This window comes from Epargyreus clarus, unplaced genomic scaffold, assembly GCF_041222505.1.
Source record: "Epargyreus clarus isolate Ecla_fem2 unplaced genomic scaffold, WU_Ecla_fem_2.2 ptg000011l, whole genome shotgun sequence".
Taxonomy (NCBI): Eukaryota; Metazoa; Arthropoda; class Insecta; order Lepidoptera; family Hesperiidae; genus Epargyreus; species Epargyreus clarus.
In genome coordinates, this window is record NW_027332219.1 from 5,530,665 (window position 1) to 5,556,981 (window position 26,317).

The following is a 26,317-nucleotide window of genomic DNA, read 5'->3' on the forward strand; positions in this document are numbered from 1 at the left end:
CATATATTATTAAAACATCTATAGATCAGTCAAAAAATAATATAGATATTTTCAATGTCTTTTTTTATCGTAAAAACTATAATAAGGTACTAACTTGTTTTAAAAGTATATGTAATTTTAACTAAGAGTAATGTAGCAAATTAGCGTTCTAATAAGTGGCCACTGTTGCCAATTTACAATATAGACATCTGTAACCAACTCCACATACCAACTCCAACTCAACGTTTTCTACCCAAAGCCGATCTCGAAAATACGCAAAAAATGGTTCTAGAAATAAGTGTAATTCCATTCGAAATATCAGTAATTCTTCGTAAATTTATTTAAAACCACAGATTATAAATATTTCAACAGGATGTTTATTTTTTACTCTGTGTATTTATGTTAATAGCGTTAGAATACCTATTAAATTGGATAACAAGTTAATATGTGGGAAAATGACGTCATTTGGTACTTTAAAAAGTCAATGTCAGTGACTAATCATGGAATTTTAGTCGTCAAATGAGTACCTACCTAATAATGGCAATTCTACCCGAAAAATATCGATTTTAAAATTATTTTTTTATAAAAACCAAAGAATTGAAACAAATAAATATCGAGGACCATACGATCGATTACTGCAAATCGAAAGGAGGTCATAAACTCAATGTATTTCTTCAATGGCAATATTTACGTCCGCGAAAAAACCAAGGCTAAGCTATTTTACCCGGATGTCAAAGACGGGTTATGTTTTTCGCGCGTATCTTGTATGTTTGTTTTACCCTTTCTTTATACCCTCGGATCTAACAAACGGCTGGATGAATTTCGACTGTTAAGGTGTCTCAAATACCCAAGTGTCCTTAGTTAGGTGTTAGAAAAAAATCAAAATGGCCGATTCTTGGCGCGAAATAGTAATTACTAGGAACAGGAAAATTCTAATGTCGATATCATATCACACATGTTGTCATATGGACAATGGATATTCCTAGTTCATAGATCTTTTTTGTCAGCAAAATAAATATTAACCTACCCATCTTTGTCCACAGGCAAGCACCTGGTGTTCACAACAGACCCGGAGTCAGTGAAGGACGAGTTCGCGTTCGACAACCCCGGGTTCAGGCAGGAGGAGCGGCAGTGGCAGCACGAGGCGCCCACGCTGCCGCTCACCAAGCCCCACGTGCTGCACGCTGAGTTCACCAAGCCGGAGCTGAGCAAAGATGACTCTTATATACATGTGAGTTTGTTATACTGATTTTCTTTTACCGCGTAACACGGAATTGCGCGACTCGATGTAACACATACATTGCGAAACAGGTCAGAGTATTTTTTGAATGGGACGGAGTTGCGCGCGCCGATGTACCACATTTATTGCGAAACAGATTACAATGTATTTTTAGTGTGTAACACATAATTTGGAAGAACTTATCGGAGTGTGTTTCTGGCGTGGGACGAAATTACAGCCGATGTAACACATGAAATTATTTTATTACTTACGCCCAAGTAGAATAATTTCTGATGTGCGTACTTCATAAGGACAGTATCGCATAATAAGGATCGCAGAACATAAAAAGCATAGCCCTGCGACTACTTAAGAAAGGTTCAAAGGCCAGTGAAGGACGAGTTCGCGTTCGACAACCCCGGGTTCAGACAGGAGGAGCGGCAGTGGCAGCACGAGGCGCCCACGCTGCCGCTCACCAAGCCCCACGTGCTGCACGCTGAGTTCACCAAGCCAGAGCTGAGCAAAGACGACTCTTATATACATGTGAGTCACTTAAGTTACACGTCTTTTGGTGCGTAAGACGGAGTTGCGCGCCTCGATGTAACACATAAATTGATAAAACAGATGAGTGTGTTATTAGCGTGGGACGTAGTTGCACACGCTGATGTAACACATGAATTGGTAGAACTTTCAAAGATTACAAACAGAAAGAAAGGAGTTTTCTGTCATTTAAGCAACAATCACGCAGGACGCGAGAGATTGCAGTGGCTTATCAGTTATCACGCATGTAAGTGAGGCATGCCCGCGGACGTAAACCCGCATGACAAGAAAAAAACCCTTGACTCACGTTCGTATACGCGTGTATTTATATTATATTTTTTATTTATTCTTTATCAATCTTCGGAAATGTAAAGGCACAAGGGCGGATTTAATGCACAGGTGTTTGGAAGTAGGGAATCCGATGGGCGATCGCTTATGGCCACATAGGCACTCGTATTTCGTGGGCTTCAACGCTTCGAATTTATTTGAACACAATTTCAATGAGATTAATTGACGTTTCGCATATATTTAGCCGTGATAGCCTAGTGGTTAAGAAACTCGGCCTCTCGATCGAGGGGTCCGAGGTTCAAATCCCAGGCACGCACCTCTGATTTTTCAAAGTTATGTGCGTATTAGAAATTAATTATCACTTGCTAAACCTGCATACCTGAAAGAATTATAAAAAAAAAATGTCAAAGGTATGTGAAATCTACCAATACGCACTTGGCCAGCGCGGTGGACTATGGCCTAATCCTTCTCATTCTGAGAGGAGACCCGTGCCCAGCAGTGGGACAGTAATGGGATGATGATATATTTCAGAACATCTAATTACCAATTGGTATTAAGTTGTCGTCCTCTCAACGTCTATTGCTACTATACAGTTGAACATTTATATCTTTTGAATCAAACCAAAGTAGCAAATATCAGCTTCATTCTAACTTCCGAGTCCCAATATCCATTGCTATATAGTTGAATATCTTTGAACCAAAGTAGCAAATCTCCATTCAACATTCCGTCAGCTACAACTGGATCTGCATTCCTGCGCGTTACACTAATCAGAGCCTGTGTTGCCAGGTGTTATGCTAATTTTGATATAATGCCACTCTTACTTGGAATTTTACGACTTGAAAATTGTTCTCATAGATTAGTAAAGATACTTCGCCGCCTTGAAATTGAATGAAGCCACAAACGGCTTATTAGTAATTACTTTTTTGAATTCTTGACAAATAAAAACATTTTTTGAGAAAATTTACGAATAAATAACTAATACAGCGTTATTTACATAATAAATAAATAATTATTACAAATATTTTAGGGACATTTTAGCACGGAGACGTGGCAAAACGTTTTTACGCAACTATTTCAATTCTCAAAACTGGGTACATTTTCTTGTTAGGAGTAAGTAATCTTTAATAATCTATGGAATAAATAAAAGTTAAATAAGTAAATTCATTTCTTAATTCCAAATACATAATCATAAATTTAATTCGTTAAATAGTAACATTAATTTTCTTCTATCTTTATTGTGATTTTATTCATCTTCTATCTTCATTGTAATTTTATTTATTTTATACGAATGTGTTTATTATAATCTACTAGCTGACCCGGCAAACGTTGTGTTGCCATATAAATAAAAAAATGTTAAGGGTGAACAACCCTTATCACTTACGGGTTTGAAAAATAGATAGAATATTTGAAACTGCGATGGTAGCGAAGTCTGTCGACTCCAATGTTAAACATTCCAAAATCAACAACTACTTACGAATTAAAAATGAATTAAAAAAACCTTTTCCCACGGACTAAATTGTGAATCTAAACCAATCTCAAGCCCCCTTGAACACACACAATAAATTTCATCAAAATCAGTCCAGTCGTTTAGGAGGAGTTCAGTGACATACACACGCGTTCCTTTAGTTTGTCATTTATCATTACTTCCCAGATTTTGATCCTTATAAGCAACACTATCAGATAGTGGAATAATATAGAGGGTGTATTTTTTTTTTCAAAATGAACTCGTTCGATTCCCGGCTAGGGAAAAAGTTATTTTAAAAAAGTAATAATGCAATTTTAGTGTTTATCAAAATCGGCTCGTAACTCCTTTCAGCAATTTTCGCTAATCCTTATAGTTTCGGGTTTGGCCCTGAAGGCCCGTTTTAAAAATTCACCCTGTATATATATAAAGATTATGCTCGAACTGTTTACGGCGTGATTAAGCGAGCGACGCGCAATTCGCGGGAAGTCGAGTTACGACAGCGGCTTGATCTGCATTCCAGGCGGACAACACGTAACTGATTCGTAGTGTTGCTAGATTTATTTATTAAATTAAACAATATTTATTTTTAGGGGTTACTGCAACACTCCTAACTAATCTCTGAATCATTGGGGCTTGGTTTCATATACGGAATTGAATACAAATAATAAATAAGAGGGGCTTTTTTAAAACATTAAGTGTGAGATTTAGGAGTTAGAAAAAAATAGGCAGAAATAAATGTTGTGTAATTATTTATATGGTTTGATAAGTTTTCATTACTGACCTTATATTTAATTGAATGATTAAATTCACCTATACATTTAATTACTGACATACAGTAGGTTTTAAAGAAGTATAATTTGTAATACGAATACATTTTCCTGTATCAATTTTATGAAAACGAAAATACAAATAGTATTTCGTAGACTTGTCTGTCTTCCGCAAGTTACTCCGGTTTATTGATTGAAATGTAATCTTAATAAAGTCGAATATAGTTCAAAGTAATAGATTGGTAACGAGTACAGACATTTTTTAGAATAAACTTATTCATAATTTGAAATATTTTAAAATTTTAAATTATGAATAAGATTTTTCCTGATTTCTCCTTTCCCAAAAATGTGCAAAGTTGTGCACATCTGGCAACACTAGATGCACAAACGCATCGACGAGACGCGATATGCGTACAATCTCAGAATATCGCAACATTCGCTACGCATTTTGCAACCACTTGCCTTAGCTTTAGAGTTTTTTCTCGTTACGACAGACGTAAGTAAAGATTTATGTAAAGGAATGTAATGGATCTAGTTTTGTCACTGAATGTATACGAAAGTTGAAAAAACATGGCCGCTATGGAACATATGGCAGATGACAAATTAAGATAAAAGCTATCTATTAAACATATAAAAGTTATTATATGTATCAGCAATGGAACATTTGCAGTCTTAAATTGTGAACATTTTTATTTATTTTATTTGCTCACTTTTCTCTCAAAAGAACAAATTTCCGCCATACAAAGTATTTGACAGCTCTGACACATGTCAACTTTTTAATTAGTTTTCATGTAAATATTTATGCATTCCAATTATAAAGCCATTAATCATTATAAATTATTTTATTACACTATTCTTTCTGCATTATTATATATCTTTTTATTACCCGTTTAACAACATTAATTATTAAGTTAGCAAAAGAGGCAATAATGAAGGCAATATAGAGTCTTTGATAAGTAAAATAGATTGTGTTTTACTCATCTAAGTGTGGAGTATAGTTTCATTGGCAAAACACGAACACGAACCCATATTCACTCGAATAATTACGTCATTTAAGTGTAAACTACATAAAATACATATATGTAAATCGATAAAAACTTGTAAACCTACGCCTTTAAATATAATCTAAGGCAGCTTTAATTAATTAACCTCTGGATATCATTCAATTAACAGCTTATAAATAGTTGCAATACCTATATTTATGCGCAAACAGATTATCGTAGTATGCTAAACACATCCTACTTGCGTCATATTCTCACACCTTATGTGAAGTAGTGTTGCAGTCTAGAATAGTACGAGTATATACTACTCTTCCCCTACTTTTTTATAATATGGAAGTAGAAAATGACAACAGTACACGTGATTGTAAGTGGGTACTGCCGCCAATGGACATCTGTAATCAACCCCAAATAAGATTAACCTTCTGAGTTCGGCCACTGATTCGTCTTCGAGGAATAACTTGGAACACCTCGGATAAGTATCTCCATTACCACATCTTTCAAACTAGAACACAGCAGTGCTTAACACTGCTGTTTTTAGGCAGAAATAGGTTAGATTCCTACGTGAGATCGGTCACAGATGCGCAGTTACCCCTGAAGACTAAGTTGGAACGCCTCGAAAAAGTATGTCTCCCTTACCACACCCTTCAAACCAGAACACAGCAGCGCCTAACACTGCTGTTATGAGGCAGAAATCGGTGTGGCGGTGGTGCTACCGGAGTCGAAACAAACGGGATTCTACTACTTTTAAACTTAAACTTCTGTAGTCCGATGACGAAATGCAAATTTCTAAAATATTGTTAGCTTACAGTAAAGTAGATAAACTGCTTATGATCTTCGTTATCCAGGACACGGAATTTTCCTCTTTCGTAATCGAATATTCATTGTAACTTGTTCTACCGTCATATGATAACTATCACGGCGATAATTTCACACTTTAAAGAATCTTTCTACTAGATACGTAATAATAATAATAATAATATTCTTTATTGTACCCGTAAACAATAGAATACAAGAATAAAAACATAAAATTTTTGAACGATACAAAAGGCAGCCTTATCGCTAATACAGCGATTTCTTCCAGGCAACCTTTGGGTGAGGAGTTAGCGTCGATGACTTTAAAAGAATAGGTAGGGTGCAAATAAATAATAGATAAAAGACTACCTACATAATACATAAAAACAAGTGTACATTTAAAATATAATTATAACTAAATAAATAATTCACATACCAGCTGATATACATACTTATAATTATAAAGTAACTAACTGTAAAATAAAAATTAAGAACAAAATTAATACTGTTTAAATAATGATTGACAGTAAGAGCACAAATTTAGAAGGAGCAGAGGAAAGAAAGACAGTTAGAGTTGAAGGTAATGAGATTTGACGAGGTTTTTGAAGGAGTATGTAAAAGGGAGCTAAGCTCTAGATGTGTGTCAAATAATCAAATGCACCAATACGATTGCTTCGTTTTTATTGGACGAAATTTAATCGAATTAAACTCTTGCAATATTACTCATTAATTGCAATGATGCGTGAAAATCGTGCACTCGAGAAAAATGCGTCATATTTATTAGGCGTGTCAAATTCCCTCTAAATAAAAAGGAATTTATAATATTTTTTTTAATACACAATTAGTACGTAAGTATGAAAGATCATTCATTTAATCTGATGCTAAGTAACCATTGCCACTACTGGCCATCTATAAACAACCTCAGATAGCATTGGGGCTCACAGCATTAAGCTGGAATGTGTCTCTTTTATGACACACTTCAAAATAGAATACAGCAGCGCTTAATACTGCTGTTATTTTACAGAAATAGGTGTGGTGGCGGTGCCTCCGGAATCGAAGCACGAAGGCCTAATAACTTTTATTAGCTAACTTTTATTTATTAATTAAATTAAAAATCTTTTATTCGTTTCTCGCTAGGGCTGTAGCATGTTCCTTATGTCGTTATATTATCTAGATCCATTATTTTTATTATGTTATTGAGGCTAATCTTTTGTATTAAGTTATATAAGTAATGTTCGATCCATTCTGATGTAAACTGGATTATCTCCGGTCATTACAATTGATTGGGTTATTGGCTTATTTTATGTCGTTTTTTACTCAGTAAATGATCATTATAATATAAAACGACTTTTTTATATAATATGATTTGAGGTGGTAGAACCCTCTATGGCTCGACTCCGGCGGCACGCCGACGCCTATTTCTGCCTAATAACAGCAGTGTTAAGCGTTGCTGTGTTCTGGTTTGAAGGTTGATAAGGAGACATAATTTTCCGAGGTATTCCAGCTTAGTCTTCAGAGGTAACCGCGCATCTGTGGCTGATCTCACGTAGGAATCTAATCATATCTGGGGTCGATTACAGATGTTCATGGCTGTAGTCACCATCAGATGGACTGCATGCTCTTCTGCTAGTATTATATCAAAATTAGACTTAGATTTTTTTCGCTATCCTATTAGACATTCCGTAAATGTTATCGGTTGACATACACGGCAAAGTATTGGTGTTAATGCTAATCTCTCCCTAGGGGAGTGACTTTTTGTGACATTATTTTTACCCGACCGCGACTAGAAGGAGGGTAAAGTTTTTGGAGAATATATAAGTAGGTATGTCCATGTTTTTAGACACGCTCTACAAACCAAATGGATTGACGAATTTTAATATATGAGGTGTCGTTAGATTCGTCTTAATAACACGCATTAGGTACGCGAAATTTTCAAAAAATCAAAATAGCGTCTTGAATTTTGGAAGGGTTGTTTTTAAAAATGTTTAGCTTGTCTGAAGCACTCTCTCATCCTATTGCTGGGGACGGATTTTTAACCACTATTGAGAAAGGATAGAGCGTACTTCACTATGCTGGAGCACAATAGTTTGGATTTTAGCCACTAATGGTCACCCATCCAACTGCCGACCGCGCCTAACGTTGTTTTACGCACTTGAACGGTTGCGGAGATTCTCCGATGCACAAATGTGTTTGCCACTAATGGTCACCCATCGAACTGCCGACCGCGCCCGACGTTGCTTAACACAGTTGAACGGTTGCGGAGATTCTCCAACGTACAAATGTGTTTGTCACTAATGGTCACCCATCCAACGGCCCACCGCGCTTAACGTTGCTTAACTTAAACGTTTATACAGATTACCGCGTAAGATTACAGTGATATACGATTTATTAAGATAACCTGTACAAGGAAGGTTAAAGTTATTATTAACCACATATTTAAGTAATGGCGTGTGTTAAGATTCCAAATGGCTTAGTTCACACGGATGCAGCCGGGGTATTAAGTATGATGTCATAGGATAATTATGAGCAAGTTTAAACTTGTGCGTAGTAAGTGCGTTGTTACTGACTGTGCGTTTAATATCTCGTTTGGTATGACTAAAACGATTCTTTCAGGCATTTTTCGTCTCACAAGTAAAGTATATTTTTACAAAGTACTTACAAGTATTTTTTACAAAGTACTTACAAATGTTTTTTACAAAGTACTTACAAGTATTTTTTTACAAAATACTATCTACAAGTATTTTACTGGGTATTCGGAAATTATACTCATATTGATGTACCTAAAAGCGTATGTTTACGTACATATGTGTATGCACGTGAGAATTTTTATTTAGTGTATTTCATTAAATATATTTGGAATGTGTTCAAATAAATACCGAACTGAGAAATAGATCAATATTTTCGTAGTAAATACCATAATTATTATATTTTTTTTGCAATATAGGAGTAGCAGACGAGCATGCAGTCCACCTGATGGTAAGTGGCTACTGCCGCACATGGACATCTGTAATCAACCCTTGATAAGATAGATTCCTACCTGAGCTCGGCCACGTATGCGCCGCTACCCCTGCGAACTAAGCTGGAACGCCTCGGAAAAGTATGTCTTCCTTACCACCCTTCAAACCAGAACACAGCAGCTCCTAACACTGCTGTTAGAAGGTAGAAATAGGTGTGGCGGTGGTGCCGCCGGAGTCGAACAAAGGGTTCTACCACCTTCATAATACCCTGATAATGCTCCGTTTTGGAGCGAAATACGTGTTGGTGGTGGTATGTAGGATGCTGTATATGTTTATTGCTTGCATCTGCACGCGTCCTTTGTGGAAAGGAGGGTTTACATACTGCATGGATTAAAATATGTACCATCGTACGTATTGGTAGCGAAATAGTTTTATTCCTAACTTTATAGTATCGATTTCCGCGAAGTAACGCGGTTTGATACAATTAACTAAAATATATAGGTATATAAGTAATATACCTATATATTTTAAACTAAATGGCTCTGCTAATCACAAGTAAATAAATACCATATAGGTACATCGTGCTCATTTTCTACACAATTTTCATAAAAAAAGTTGTTAGCATACAATACATTATTATAACTATAATTATTATAATGCGGTTACTCATAGTCTTAGATTAAGATAAAGTACGCAGCATTGAGCAGTTTCATTGTTGTGTTTCCTTATTTTTTATCTTTAAAATAAATCAATAACAATTCTTAAAGATCTTGGAAACAGGAAGTTAAATGAGCGTAACACAGGAATTAAATGCTCATTTTGACACGGATATATATTTTACACTTTTTAACCGACTTCCCAAAGAAAAGAGGTTATCTATTTTCCTATTCGTCGCGTATTTTTTTCACACTAATCAAATATTAATAGTATTTGAAACTTACCGGCAAATACAAATATTCAGCCAAGATTTTCTTTTCTTCTAGCAAAAGCAAGCTAAAAGGAATAAAAAATAAAAAAAAATATTCTACCTGATGGTAAATGGCTACTGCCGCCCATGGAAAGCTGTAATCAATTCCAGATAGTATTAGATATTCCTATCTGAGATCGGCTATAGATGTGCCGCTTCCCCTGAGGACTAAGCTGGAACGCCCCGGAACAGTATGTCTTCCTTACCACACCCTTCAAACGGTAATAAAGCAGTGCTTAACACTGCTGTTATTAGGCAGAAATAGGTGTGGCGGTGGTGCCGACGGAGTCCAACCACATAGAACACCAGCCTCAAAGCCGAAGTCGAAAGAGTCGAACACGGAGGATTCCGTACCACGAAATTTTCATTTGTTTTTTATTTTTAGTATTTGTTGTTATAGCGACGACTGTTGTACATATATACTCTGTAAAAAAATCAAGTGCTCTATTTCCTGAACTGTATTCCGTAGATAAACTATTTCGGTTCAGGAGATAGAGCCCTGTGACAGACGGACAGACAGCGGACGCTTAGGGTTCCGTTTGTACCCTTTGAGAAGACCGATGCCGTGTAAATTCTTCTTTCCTAGAGATGACCTACTAATATAATATTTGTAAAACAACTCATCTAAAATAATCCCTTCGTTTCAGAGAGCTCGAGTCCGCCGCGTGAAGCTTTGGGCGCGTGACTTCACAGGCTTGGGGCTGCGATGCGGCGGCGGCGCGAGAGATGGCGTGCGGGTGCACTCTGTACTACGCAGCGGGCCTGCAGCTGCAGCTAAACTGCAGCCGGGTAAGTCATCTGATACCTTATACCTATACCTAAGTTTAAACAAGCAATTCTTGTATATACAGGGTGATTTTTTCAACTGGGCCTTCAGGGCCAAATCCGAAACTATAAGGATTAGTGAAAAATGCTAAAAAGAGTTACGAGTCCGATTTTTAAAAACAATTTATTTTAGAATAATCTAAAGATACCTCGGAAAGTATGTCTTCCTTACCACACCCTTCAAACCGGAACACAGCACTTAACACTGCTGCTATAAGGCAAAAATAGGTGTGGCGGTGGTGCCGGAGTCGAACCACGAGGTGTTCTACCACTATGAGTGTCTGACGGTTGTAGTTACTGAGCGACCCTTACACGAGGAATATCTACCAATTTACTTCCGTTATTAATAACCGATCTATCCAATATTTTTCCTACCAAAGATCGAAATCTGGCGATTACTAATAGAATTTCAATGTCAATATAAATTTCAATCTTTGATAGGCAAAACATCCAGGATATATTATTAATAACGGGCATTAGTCCTCAGGAGTAGCAACGCATATGTAACCAACTTCAGGTCGTTACCCAGTCTTATTTAAGCATAGGTTTCATAACCTCATTCATATACCCATATGCATATTTTCCATGTTGCACATACGAGTATGTGCAAAAACACGTACTGAGATGAAAGTCGATAACCATTAGAAACGTGGTCCGCTGTAATTATACAGGAAATTATCAACATATGTATGTATGTAGGTACATATGTGACGAGAATGTGTAGATAAATATCTTAGTTGTAAGACATTTCCGATATGGGAATGTTGAAGAGCGTAAGACGCTTATTTTTCTGTTTTTTTTTATAATGTAGGAGTAGCAAACATTTTTATATTGGAGTAGTAAAGGAGTATGCAGTCCACATGATGGTAAGCGGCTACTGCCGCCCATGGAAATTAGTAATCAAACCCAGATAGGATTAGATTCCTACCTAAGATTGGCAACGGATGCGTTGCTACCCCTGAGGACTTAGAACGCCTCGGATACCTGCATATCGATACCTTAATTCGCAAATCAGCCAACTCCACTTTTTGTCAAAATGTTTTTTTTATTTGTTTTGATTTTGTTCAACACCATTTACGATCAAAATAAATAAAAAAAAAACATTTTAAAAAAAGTGGAGTTGGCTGATTTGCGAATTAAGGTATCGATCGAAGGTATGTATCTCTTACCACACCCTTCAAACCAGAACACAGCAGCGCTTAACACTGCTGTTAATAGGCAGAAATAGGTGGTGCCGTCGGCGTCGAACCACAAAGGTTTTCTACCTTTTTTTTTTTTGTTGACGAGGGGGAAACCTTCAAAAGGTACCCGACGCCATGGAAGTGACGCCGGGTTATGTGGGATTTTTACCGCACTAAAACCCCCCCGGTGGCCGTCCTCAGCGTTTGGTGGAGAACTCCGAGATCTCCTACGGAACACAACCGGAGTCCTCCTAACGCGGTGCCTTTAAAGGTTTTCTACCTAGATCCTGAAAAAGAAAGGCAGTGATGTTTCTATACGTTGTTGAAAACCTTGGAAACAGGCTTCGTTTCCATACCGGTGTAACATGACAACTGGACAACCGCCAAGCTTATTAACATATCTTACATACTGGGTACGTAATTTATACAAGGCCTCTCGTGTTTGGCTTTCGATTGTTTAAACTTATGTATAGCCAAACTGCTAGTCCGCTCTGAAGTTGTCGCGAGCAGGTGTAGTCATACAATTTGCTATGACGACGCGATTCATTTCTATATTCACAGCGGACTTGCAGTTTTACGCTGACTATACTCGTGTAAGAAACCTAAGTGACGACAGGCCTCTGATAGGTAACTAAAGGATTATATCTAGCAGATTGCTTACCCACTGCTGGGTACGGGTCTCAGAGTGAGAGGGCCTTAGCAGTCCACCTCGCTGGTTAAACGTTGATTGAACTTGACACGACTTTGAGAACTATAAGATACATTCGGGTTTCCTCGCGTTATTTTCCGACGTCGTTGAAGCTGTTTTTAATTAATTAGTAAGGCGGCCTTATATTATTTGAATTCAAACTTTTTTGGGACAGAATATACATCTGAAACCGACTGAATTAATCTATACTCAACGCCATCTCATCAATCATTATTCAAATCAAATCATTTAAAAAAAAATTAAAATAGGTTTTTTGCAAAGCAAATTATGAATGTCATTACATCTACCACCACTTCGTGTTTCACCACAAGGTGTTTCGTTATGGAGATAAAGCGACGAAAAAATCCATAACACATCTTTAAAAAAAAATATATTAAAAATTAAACGCTTTCTACACTCAAAGCCGCACACTAGGATTCCTTGTGTCGTGGGTGCCATGGACACACACAGACAAATACACAAACACCCAGACCCAGGAACAGAAATCTAAATTCATCATTTAGATCTGTCTGGCCGGGGATCGAACCCGGGACCCTTTGCGCGTCAGACCGGTATGGTGGCCGCTCCGCCACGCGTGTCGTCAACATTAACAGTACCTTAATAGTACCTTATTAATAGTACCTTATTAATAGTATCTTAATTACGTTTCCAGGTGACAAAATCAAAAGCATCAAAATCGAGTTCACGGGTACACCACTGGAGGATGCAGTGGCCATTCTCTCCCTCGCGTCACCTTACCCCGTCGAACTGGAGATCGTGGAAGGGGGTCGAACTAGCGGCGAGGGCTGGGGGGTGCATCATCCCTTATTGAAAAGGGCAGGCTCCACGGGCGATGTCAGCACGGTAAATATAAACAATTATTTCTATACTAGGATTTTTCTTGTGACATGAGTATGACATATAGATAAGTACCCAGACTTAAAACATAAATCTAAATCAATCATTTAGATGTCTGTTTGGCCAGGGATCGAACCTGGAACCGTTGGTGGTATGGTGACCGTTCCGTTACGCCGTTTATATATTATTGTATATAAGTACCAAACGAGGATGCAGTCCACCTAATGGTAAGTGGCTACTGCCGCCCATGGACATCTGTAATCAGTCCCAGATAGGATTAGATATTCCTACCTGAAGTCGGTCACAGATGCGCCGCTAAGCTGGAACGCCTCAGAAAAGTATGTGTCCCTTACCATACTCTTCAAACCAGGACACAGCAGCGCTTAACACTGCTGTTATTATGCGGAAATAACCACGAAGTTCCACTACCAAAGTGTTACTTTTAATAAAAGTTCAGTAATTTCGGGCGTGATGAATAGTTGGATGGGTGACCACTAGTAGCTACATGTGCACTCTTCGATGTTTTGTACAAAGACTTTGTGTTATTCTTATTAAAAATAAGATAAGATAAGATAAGATAACGCTTTCTACACTCTCAACCCCACACTAGGACACCCTGTATCGTGGGTGATATGGACACACACAGAGACAAGAACACAAACACCCAGACCCAGAAATAAAACCTAAATTCATCATTAAGATATTTGTCTGTCCGGGGTTTGAATCGGAACCCTTTCGCGTCGGAACTTTAGAGATAAATTATTTGTGTTGTATAGTTCGTGCCAAACTGCTAGTCCGCTCTGAAGTTGTTGCGAGCAGGTGTAGTCATACGATTTGCTATGGCGACGCGATTCATTTCTATATTCAGAGCGGACTAGCAGTTTCGCGCAGACTATACTTAACATAAGTGTTTTGTAATTTATTTTTGATATAATGGTAACAGTAAACAGTTATTGCTTTCATAATCAAAATGTAGGTTAAATTGAATTTAATTAGTTATTTCATTCAATTTGACGCGCCACAAAATGCATTAGCATAAATATGCGCAAATAACAATAGACAGCGAAACCAAACATTTATGCAGATTGTATGCACTTCATATTTCTCATACAAATTGTTTTCATTATAAGATTAGGGTTGGCAACAATTAAAATAAATTCAATTTTTTTCGAGATAAAAACAAATATTTACTTTGTCGTCAACCCATTATTGTGCCGCTGTTGGGCACGGGTCACCTTACAAAATAAAGATTTTAGGCTCTTTATTCTGAGAGGTTAATGACGTTTACTGGTGTGGATTAGTAGACTTTACATACTTTTGAGTGTTTTTAAAAACTTTAAGGCGTGTACGCTTTCCTCACAATGTTTTCTGACACAGTTATAGTAAGTTACAATTAATTTCTGATATGTACAAAATTTTGAAAAACATAATAATTACGAAAACAAGACACCCTGCAGTTTAAAAATATAACTTATAACGATACCACATATGTTAAATTCACTATACATACCCACAATTTAGACGAAACCAACGATACCTCATATGTTAAAATCTGTAGTTTGGGCTGAAGAGCGTGCCAAAGTATGAGACATACATAATCGTGTGTATGCCTGGGATTCGAACCTTTGACCCCCTGTTTGACGAGCTGAATTACCAGCAGACTATCGGCTTATTATTTTTATCTATTATCATTTACACAAACAAAATGAACACCCCTTAAATCATACCATTATTTTTCATACAAATTGTACACCCATTACTCATATACACATCAAAGATCTGTAATTCCATACATTATATATCATAACATAGATCAAGTTAAACTGGTTCCTCAAACAATAGCAAAGAGTCACATATCCCAGTAATGTGTAAGCGAATGTAGTTGTTATTGTAAACAAAATAAGGAAGCGTATCGGTCAACAATGTCATGGTACCTATTGTTCGATGTTTTGAATACATGCACTGGAATGTTGGAGTCTATTGTTGTTCGTACGAATGGAGAGTATGTACTAAGTTGGATGATAAGTCTGTTTAATATATAGAAGTAGAAAACGAGCAGTCCACCTGATGGTAAGTGGCTACTGCTGCCCATGGACATCTGTAATCAACCCCAGATAGGATTAGATATGCCTATCTGAGGGCGGCCACGGATACGCCGTTACTCTTGAGGACTAAGCTGAAACGCCTCGGAACAGTTTGTCTTCCTAAGGTCTTCCTAAGGTTAGAAGTTCGGCCTCTCAGACGGGGGGTCCAAAGTACAAATCCTAGGCACGCATCTCTGATTTTAAAAAGTTATATGCGTATTACAAATTAACTTGTCATTTTAATATAAAGGAAAACAGTGTGAGGAAACCTCTACAGGTCTTTGAAAATAGACCTTTCAAAAGTGTGTGAAGTCTTGACAATTCGCATTTAGCCAGCAGGGTGAACAATGGCCCTTTCACTCGGAGAAGAGACCAGTGTCTAGCAGCAACATGGGTTGATGACGACGACCCTTCGTAGTTCGACTCCGAAGTAAACAAAGTCACAAAATTTTCTGTCTTTTCTAAAATATGGAGGTAGCAAACGAGCATGCAGTCCAACTGGTGGTAAGTGGCTACTGGCCCCATGGATATCTGTAATTAATCCCAGATAGGTTTAGATATTCTAAAGTCAGTCAGATGGCCGCAACCTCTGAGGACTACGTTGGAATGCTTAGGATAATTATATGTCTTTTACCCTTCAAACCAGAACACAGAAGCGCCCAACACTGCTGTTATAAGGCAGAAATGGGTGTAAAAATATAATATAACTCATTACATTTAATACATCTCAGTCCCCGCTCTTTTCGCCGGAGCGCAGCTGCCGCTACTTTTCACGGAATAACCATGTTATTATGTGTACGCTGCGGCCACTTATAAAAAACTCATTACATAACTACATTAGAGTTTGACGTACGTAACTATAGTAAACAATTGAACGTAGGTACATCTGAAAACCAATCAAATTTATTACTCATAAAACCAAGTATGGAGTCATCACTATCTTTAGGATGGAGTGACATTGATTCGTGTCTAGAATTTAATTACGTTTACTAATTACTTCGTACATACAAATTACATGTTTTGCATGTATTATGATTAATACGTTTGGGTCTATTTTAATATTTAAAATTAGTGACGTAAAAACACTACAGAATATGAGTTATGAAAGTTTTTAAACTATTTTCTTCTCTTAGGTATATTTACATAAATCAAAAAGATTATGGCTTATGTCGATTGACATATAAAACCGATGGATTTATTACCAATTGGTAGTAACTCATGTATGATGCTTTTCTATAATCGATCTATTGTTAGCATATAGTTGAATGTTACCAACTTACTTGAATTGTTATATACTTTGATTATAACAAGGGACTTGGGCTGTTGCCATATTTTAATTTCTTTGAAAATATCTCCTTTATCAAAACTATGTATTAAGTGCATTATGGATTTATTTGTATTTGTTCGTTATAATAATTTTAGATTTGGGTACAATTTTGGCGTTTTAATTAATGAGTTATTTGTTTTTCTTTTCCAGCTTGAAAAAGAAGCAAAGCACCTACATCCTCCAAGATCTCCGAACACATCTCATTCTAACAACTCCACGCTCGAAACCAAACAAGGGAAGGGAGGCATCAAGAAAATCATCACAGAGAAAATTATCACCACTACCACGCTTGAAAGGAACAAGAAAGAGAAGAAAGATGGAACCCCCACAACGCTAGAGCGAGAAAACGAGAAAAATATAAAGCTAGCTAACAAAACTAGGCACTCAGAAACACCGCCAGGACTAAACAAACCCGAAAGAAGTAAGAACAGACACTCCACGGGCAGTGACATACAAATAATACAACCAGAAAACGGCGTCGCTCACATGGAACAGGCTGAAGTACAAAGGAGGGAATACGATCCCAAACGAGGCATGAAGTTTGGCATCAGAGTCCTCCCACCTAACGTACCTGATGACGGCGTTCTAAAGCAAAAAAGCGTTGAAAACGGCGCAGTTGTAGTTGAAAAGAAATCAGTCGATGAACCAGATAAGCCTGAGCCACAACGCCCGGCGCCAACAACGCACATCAAACACGAAAATGAGACTGAACAAAAGAAACCAGTGGTCGCTAAACGGAGAGAAAAAATGGCTCCACCGATCCCCAACGCAAGAGTTAAGACAAACGAATCAGATACTAACGTAAGTTTGGACTCATCGAAAACATCAGAAACATCGCAAACAAGTTTCGCCAGAACTGATCTTAATTCTAGTGGAATTAAACGAGATGAGAATGGCATACCTCAAGAGTTACCACAACATATGTTCGACGCAGCGAAAGCGGCTAGGAATAACAGGAAGAGTTCTACAGAGCTTGTCCTAGAAAAGAGTGAAAAGATAGAACACAAAGAAAAGATTGAACAAAAAGAAAAGGTTGAACATAAAAAGGAAGAAGCGCCGAAACCAGTAAAGAAATCAAAAGGCAAAGCGCCATCGCCTCCTGACCCTGAGAAGAACAAAACAGATGACAGCATCCTAGAACAACTTAAAGACGTGAACGACTTCTTAAAAAACGAGAAACAACACTCAAGTCTCTTACATGACGTTTCCATTACGTCAAATCAATCAATGACGTCATACAACACGTCAACACCAAAGGTGGTTAAGACGAAAGGCTCGCGTTTGGAAGAATCCATCAATTTTAGCCAAGATGATATCGATGATATCGTCTCCAAACCGTTCAAGAGGGAAAGCGATTCTTTAAATAACTTCTTCGAGGACTCAAAATCAAATTTATCATCAAACCAAGACGTGCATTCGGTCGTTTCTCTAAATAATAGTGATAAGAGTGAAAAAGGTTCCACTACAATCGAACTGAATAATAGCGATATAACTATCCATAGCTCACCTCTAAACGATACAGTTCAATCTGATGATACCTCAATTTTAGATGAACATGAAAGAAAAGCGGCCTCATTGGGAGATCTCTCTAGATTTGAACTAAGAACTAAAGCTATTAAACCGACCACTGGGACATTGGAACGAGCCCAAAGCTTAGACATTTCTGCTGATGACGCTGAAATCCAAGAAAGTACGCTTTCCCCTAAAAAGAGGAAAGCTATGTCTGTAGTAGAAACTACATTCTTTGATTCTGGTACCGACGATACTACTCCAGACATGATTGATCCAGAAAAAGGCATTGTTATTAAACAAAAAGAACCGCGATTAAGCCTTAATATTGCAAAGACATCAGCGATAGAGGGCTTGAACACATTCCAACGGAATAGATTAAAGAAAGGATCGGAATTTGGTAATTTAGAGGACGCGATCGTCAAAGGGTCCAGCAGTTCAGTCGATTCAGAGAAACATGAAAAGCCAGATATATCTCCAAAGAGACAGCTAACAGAGACTTTCCAAAACGAACATGAGACCTCCGATCACTTGGCTAGAAGGATAATGGATGAAAACATGAAAGTTCACTTCAAACTCGTATCCGAATTCGCGAAATCCACTTCCGATGGCAGTAACATGAGTTCATTAGACAGCACACAAGAGATACACAGCACAAACGTAACAGAAAAATCACCAGTTAAATATGAAGAGAAAATAAGTATGTCTTACGACACGAATATACCAGATGACATGAAAGTGTCTAGAAACACATACGTGAATAGCTTAGAAAGACCTAAATCTGATATGATGAAGAAGTTATTAGCTAAAAACCCGATTTTCAACGTTCATATAGATCAAACCGCACAAAAGTATGAAGCGTCTACAAGCAAAGAGATATCTACTCCAATGACAGACTCTTTCAAATCGGCGATGCATCAACCAGATATCGTTAATTTCGATCTGAAAACATCTGAACCAAAAGAGAGAGAGATGAGAGATTACGACGAATTCGTCAGCAACATTCGCGTTGGATCAAATAATAATAGCCTTAAAATAAATAAAAAGCCACAAGAAACAAACGAATGGACGGAATCCAAAAATATACACAGCAGTAACGTTGTTACTATATCGACTAATCAGAAAAACATTAGCGCTGATGAAAACAGAAAATCATATACAAAATCAATTGAAATCGGCGAACCGATGATGCGGTTAGTTCCTGACGTCATCGAAGGCACAAAGAGTCGAACTGAAGAGAGAGAAACACGAACATTATACATGGAACCGGCAAATATGTCGCTAACGATGACTCAGGAGCCTCTACAGAAAACAGTCACTGTTAATGTCAATGAAGACGAATTGGGAAACAAAGTGATCACGCAAAACGTTGAAACACTCTCCACTAAATACATAACAACGAAAACTGAAGCGCCTTTACAAGTGGAGCAGATATCTTTCGGTATTATGAAGAATCCTGGCGAAATAAACGAGTTAGCGCTAGAAGAAGGCAACGTTAAAGACATTGATAAGAAAATATTAGAAGAAATAAAACGACAGAATCCAAACATGCATTTCGTTACTGACGAACCATCATACACTAGAACTGAAACTATAATCTTAAATACGACAGACATGGACGAAGATCAAGCGAAAGCTCTAATGGAAAAACTTCAGAACGATCCTAGTTTTATGGCACAGAAATCCGCTGAGGAATTATCGAGAATGGGCGTAAGAGTTGTTCACGATTTAGAAGACACGAAATCGGCGAATCAAGACACGGTTGAAATAACTAAAACTAGATATTCGGTCAATCCTACAGCGATATCTGATTCACAGAAGTATTGTCAAATCGATGAAAGAGAGTCACAGGATCACATAACTGAAATACAAGTGACTTCGCGTCCTGAAGTAAAAAAATCTGAAACTAAAGATAAAATCTCAAGCCGGCAACGAGCGCCTGCGTACGAAGAACCGCTTCTAACTTACGAATTGGACGTTGAGATCTTAAACGACTTCATTACAAACGAGCGGTACCATTCAGCGAAACAGCAAGCCGACGTTAAGAAACGAACGAAAACGAATACAAACGAACCAAAGAAACGTCACTCCGATTTCGATTTGCCGCGAAACACCACTATAAAGTTTAGAACCGCGACCTACGAGTCTCCTAAAGGCACGATAGTCACAAGCACAGATTTAGAGAACCGACGACTATCGCAATTAGATCAAATGCAGTTGAGAGCAAGCGAGCCCTTACAGAAACCAACAATCTCAGCTAAACCTAGCAACATCCCTGTGAAATCGGAGAAAAGTAAACCTATAGTCGTGTCGTCTAAAATACCAGTTTTTGCGACGCAAAAGTCGTTAAGTCAAGAAAATTTGTCGGATAAGAATTTCTCCCTACCTCGTTCTCCGCCGTTGACTTTGAGTAGCAGTTCTGGGAATATATCCGTTACGTCGATCAAAAGTAGCTCGAGAAGTCCTAGTGGTGGTCGACTTTTGTAAACAAGATCGACCTTTTATCCCCACTAAAACACGTGTCTCAAAAAGAAAAAGCGAGAAGCCATTGCATAAACAATAAAAAAGAAAAGTTTCCATGCACTTTAATGGCAAATTTGCTGAGTTCACGTGTGAATTTTAAAACAACTTATTCCTCAGCATGTCTTCCTTCACTGTTATAACAATTTTGATGTATTTCAAATACGCACATAAGAGAAACAGAGCGTGTCTGAGAATCGAACCCGGAATACTCGTGTGAAAAAATATTGAAAGCTATAAGGGTTCTAAAGACACCTACAGATATATAGCGTGTCAGTCACGTGCCGTGACAGACAAAAAGTATTTTACAATGTGTATTAACATATTTATATATACACCGGGACACTTAGGTAGACCTAATAACAGCAGTGTTAAGCGCTGCTGTGTTCCAGCTTAGTCCTCAGGGGTAGCGGCGCACCTGTGGCCGACCTCCGATAGGAATCTTATCCTATCTGGGGTTGATTACAGATGTTTATGGGCGGCAGTAGCCACTTACCATCACGTGGACTGCATGCTCGTCTGCTACTCCTATATTATAAAAAAGGCAAGGAGTCGTACCTGTGAAGAAAAATATGATTTTGTCTGTCACGGCCCGTGTCTGACACGTTCTATGTCTGAAGATAAACAAGACCTTAAAGTTACATAATGGTTACGTGTATAAATTGAATAGGTATTACTGGCTTCGTACCATTTGCAATTAAATTAGTTTTAGGTCATAAAGAATTAAGTGCCAGATCAACGAAATGAACTTAAATTATAACTAAAATGTGCCTTATAACTTATGTAAAAAGCTTTTAGAATTACAATGATGTAAATGTAAAAAATATCAAACTGACTTTTGTTCAAAAACAATTTTAAAAATGCCAAATTAATGTAACATTGGCTTTTGTGTATTTACCGTAAATCCCGTTAGATGGCAGTAGTTGCCTATTCCTGCAGTGTTAAGCGCTGCTGTGTTCTGGTTTGAAGGGTGTGGTAAGGGAGACATACTTTTCCGAGGCGTTCCAGCTTAGTCCTTATTAGCGGCGCATCTGTGGCCGACCTCAGGTAGGAATCTAATCCCATCTGGGGTTGATTACAGATGTCCATGGGCTTAGCCACTTACCATTAGGTGGACTGTAACTTGTCTGCTACTCCTATTATAAAAAAGATGCTTTATTTGCACTAACATTATTGTAATTCTAAAGGCGATATTTTCGTAGATATTCTTCATATACAAAACGTTTTAGAATGTTGTTGGGTTGTGAAATAGTGTTTTAGGTAGTAACGTTGGTCACAATAATAATTGTTATAAGTTAACTAATTCAACGGAGGTAGTATTGCAGTGTAAATTTTGCATAGAAAAATATTTACACACACCAATAGACTTCAGTTCAATGTTTATACAGTTCACTAACTTGTCTGTGTGTGCGTGCGGTGTTATTAAAAACGATACTCTATTATCTATGGTTTTTTATTTGGAACATAATCAGTGATTTTTTTAATTTTCCTAAATTTGTTCGTACGTAAAAAAACATTTCGTACTAAGAATCAGATCCTTTGTAAATTATGAAGAAAATATTTATATAAAATATTATGAATAGAATCGTTATAATTTCGAAATTGAAATTTATATATTTTTTAATTTCAGCTTATTGTGTTTGATAACCTGGCAACACTAAGTTCGCCAGTTGCGCCCACGCATAGATAAGTGTGATCTGTAAACGCCCTAATTTTATCTGATGTGATAAAATTATGCAAAAAAAACCCTAAAAAAGAAAAGAAATATATATGGTGAATAATTAAACATATTTTATTGCTTCGACTTGAAAAACTGCAATAATTTTAATATTGTAATATATTTTGATGTGTTTTCGTGTAGTAGGAGACTCGTCGTCATTCGTGACTTGTCAATTCATAAAATAAGTGGTACTATAGTCCGCGCCAAACTGCTAGCCCGCTCTGAAGTTGTTGCGAACAGGTGTAGTCATACAATTTGCTATGGCGACGCGATTCATTTCTATATTCAGAGCGGACTAGCAGTTTTACGCGAACTATACAGGTATTATTAGTACTCTTTGTAGTACAACTCTGGTACCACCACATACTCTGGAGTAGATGGAATATCACATAAAACAAAAATCGATTTGTTTTTACAACGGTTTTTACAATAGCTTTAAAACATTCGCTTTAATAAACTCAAGAAAGTTTGCGAAATGTCGGATAAAATATATGTGTAAGCCCCTTGATAATGCAGCGTATGTATAAGGATCTTATGAAAAAATAACTTTTATGTAACTTTTTTTAATAAAGATTAACCAAAAAGACGTAATTTCTACTCATTAGCTATAATATGAAAAGGAAATCTTGTGGGAAAAGTGGCAACTCTACTAAATCAATATTTTTTGGCAGTTGCCCGCGAAAATAACACATAATTTTTTGTAATATTTATTTCCGTCCATTGGGCGTTTCCTCCGTTAAAATTGGTGAATTTATAAAAATATTTTATTATATAGTTACCTAATAAGTATGTCTTTATTGAAAAAAGTTACACTTAATCGAAATCTGCGTACCTTATGGTTCTCGTAACTCGAAATATAAAATCCAAACTGTACTTAAAAATCAACATTCCGTCCCGAAAGTATTACCATGTAATATAATTAATTAGTTATTGTAAAGATAGATGCGGGAATCATTTCTTAGTCGTCTTAAGAGTATGTAGTTTTAGAATATTTATTTAATTCCGCTCTTCCAATTTACGAGATATTATCGAGAATTCATGGTAGTCTTCCATTTTAAACTACTGGGAATATTGTAGAGATAAGCTTATTTCTTTAAAAAAAAGAGATTTCGTTTTTAAATATTAACAATTTTGACTTTACAAAAATGTTTATTTCTTACCAAGTATATTAAATATGTTTAGATGTCTAGTAAAAATAAACATGGCCTCAGTTGAAAAAAAACCTGCTAATGGCTATCTATGCAGCCACAGATAATACATAACAATGGCGGGAAACTAAAACGTATAGTTATTGGGCTTTATTTTTCGTAAATCTAAACGTATATAAAATCTTTGCTTCTTACCGACTTGTGACATTGAAAAGAAATTATTATTTTATTTTATTTTACGAAACTAATATTTAGATTGTCAATTAAAAAGTGATTTGTTGCAATAATGTATTATTAATAATTGAATAACGTTATATTATATATTATATTAGTTATAGCGTTAATATTATCAGACTATGTGTAATTAACAGAAGTTTCTTGTATTTTGGCGGTCAGTTTAACTTTATCTTTAAACAAAGTGTATTTTAGGCGTTATTTTATTGTAAATTTACAAATGTGCGTTCAATGATTGTGTATTGTTTTACGAGGAGTAATTAACAATTTATTATCACAGTTATACAAAAATGTAATGATGTATTATAATTATAAATAAATACAAATTATAATGTTGTTGTTGTCTTATTATTTCTTATTCGTTTTAGCGATGCATTTTTCTAGTGTGTTTACCGCATTTGTGTAATATGCCATTCAAGACGCGAGATAAAAACATAAAGGGTGATTTTATATATAAAATTCTCATGTCACAATGTTAGTTACCGTACTCCTCCGAAACAGCTTTACCGATTTTCACCAAATTTTATATGCATATTCAGTAGGTCTGGGAATCGGCTTCTATCTATTTTTCAAACCACTAGGTGATAAGGGTTGTTCACCCTTACCATTTTTTTATTTATATGGCAACACGTTTGCCGGGTCTGCTAGTATTAATATAAAATAAATCATATACAAACCTTTTTTCAGTACGGTTTATAACAAATAGTTATACTTAAATGCATTAGATATAATAAAAAAAAATGTAAGATTTGAAAATAAGTTATCTAATGATGTTAGTATGTACAAAGACTACTTGGTTACCCTTACCATGACATATTTTTTATTATCATGTCTTTTTTGATATAATTTAAATAATAATAATATGAAATGTATTTTATGAAAGATATTTATCTTTTAAATATTTTGAATAACAGACGAAAATCAATTTTATTCGCATTTGAATAATTAATTAAATTTATTAAATAGGTGAAAATTAAATTCGAAATATTATTAGAAATGCTAGAATTAACGTTTATCCTCTGAATTTCATCTTACAATTTCTTGAGCATTCCCTTTTAAAGCTACGCTTTTGACTTCTAAAGCATCTATAAGCTCTGCAAACATGTTTATACGATAATCGACATGCTTTTTTGCAAACTCTTGCCGCTTTCTTATCACACGACCGATTCCACCTTCGTCTTAACATTTTGGACTGTTTTTTCGTCAACTTCAATCCCCCGAAAGTTTCTTCTGATGTTTCCTCTTTTTTATGGTTCTTTTCTTCTGATGATACTTCTACTACGTCATCCTTTTCTTCTGATGATACTTCTACTACGTCATCATTTTCTTCTGATGATTCTTTTGTGTCCTTCTTTTCTTCTTCAATTTTTTCCTTCTTTTTCGACTTTGACCTCATTTCTTGGTGAGGAGTTATATGTAAAGATTTGTAGGGTTCTATTTCTTCATTGATGACATTTTTCAATGGATTCTTAATTTTATACGACCTCAGATTTGGTTTCTGTAATGTTAATACCGATTTAAAATGTTACCGATTATCGGGATAATTGACAATAATATCTCTTACTATAAAAATTACCTTGATTGCATTTTTGTCATCATAACAGATTATAAAGGGGTCCAGGGGCCTACTACCATCTCTTAAAACAATATATTTTTTTATCATACATTGAAATTTCGTATCATGACCTCGTTAAAGTAAGTTTGTTTTTATAATATTACAATAAGCAGTTTTGTATGATGTCAGACGAAATTATTCATTCTTTTTTTGCAGGAAATTTTACTTTTTAAGCAAATATGACTATTTCTGCTGGTTGCAATATCTCGTTTCCTCTTGGATTAGACATTCTTTAATTACTCATTCTTTGTCATCACTCGGCAGGAACAAAACAAAACTATTTTATGGAGGTGGGTGGTACGAAACAAAATAATGTTGATGCAATATTGAGATAAAACGTTCCTGAACAATGATTGTTTTTAAAAGATGGTGGTAGGCCCCCAGGTGTGAACTCTAATGAACCAAATTAAACATTTGGTCGGGGATGAACCAAATTACATATTTTTGTATCACCAATAGATATATTACAAGTATTATATATACAGAGGTGGATACTATAATACGACAATAAATTGAACCATATTAACCTATCCATCTCCTCAGCCTCCAAACAAATTTTCAATCAAATATCTTTAGTACATTAGGCGCAGGATTTCTTTTTCATTTTTCAAATTTTCTACTTGCTTTATTTAATAT

General features: G+C 36.3%; 1 protein-coding gene across 1 annotated transcript in view; it reads left to right on the plus strand.

Annotated features, from left to right (window-relative positions):
* The window catches only part of LOC140745886 (uncharacterized), a 77,816-nt gene extending 56,293 nt beyond the window's left edge, over positions 1-21,523 (plus strand). Inside the window, exons 2-5 of the mRNA XM_073077819.1 lie at positions 1,023-1,210; positions 10,620-10,761; positions 13,340-13,530; positions 17,086-21,523. Of these exons, the coding sequence (XP_072933920.1) occupies positions 1,023-1,210; positions 10,620-10,761; positions 13,340-13,530; positions 17,086-20,931 (4,367 nt within the window). The 3' untranslated portion in view covers positions 20,932-21,523. The remainder of the gene's footprint in view (positions 1-1,022; positions 1,211-10,619; positions 10,762-13,339; positions 13,531-17,085) is intronic.
* Positions 21,524-26,317: the final 4,794 nt, after the last annotated feature.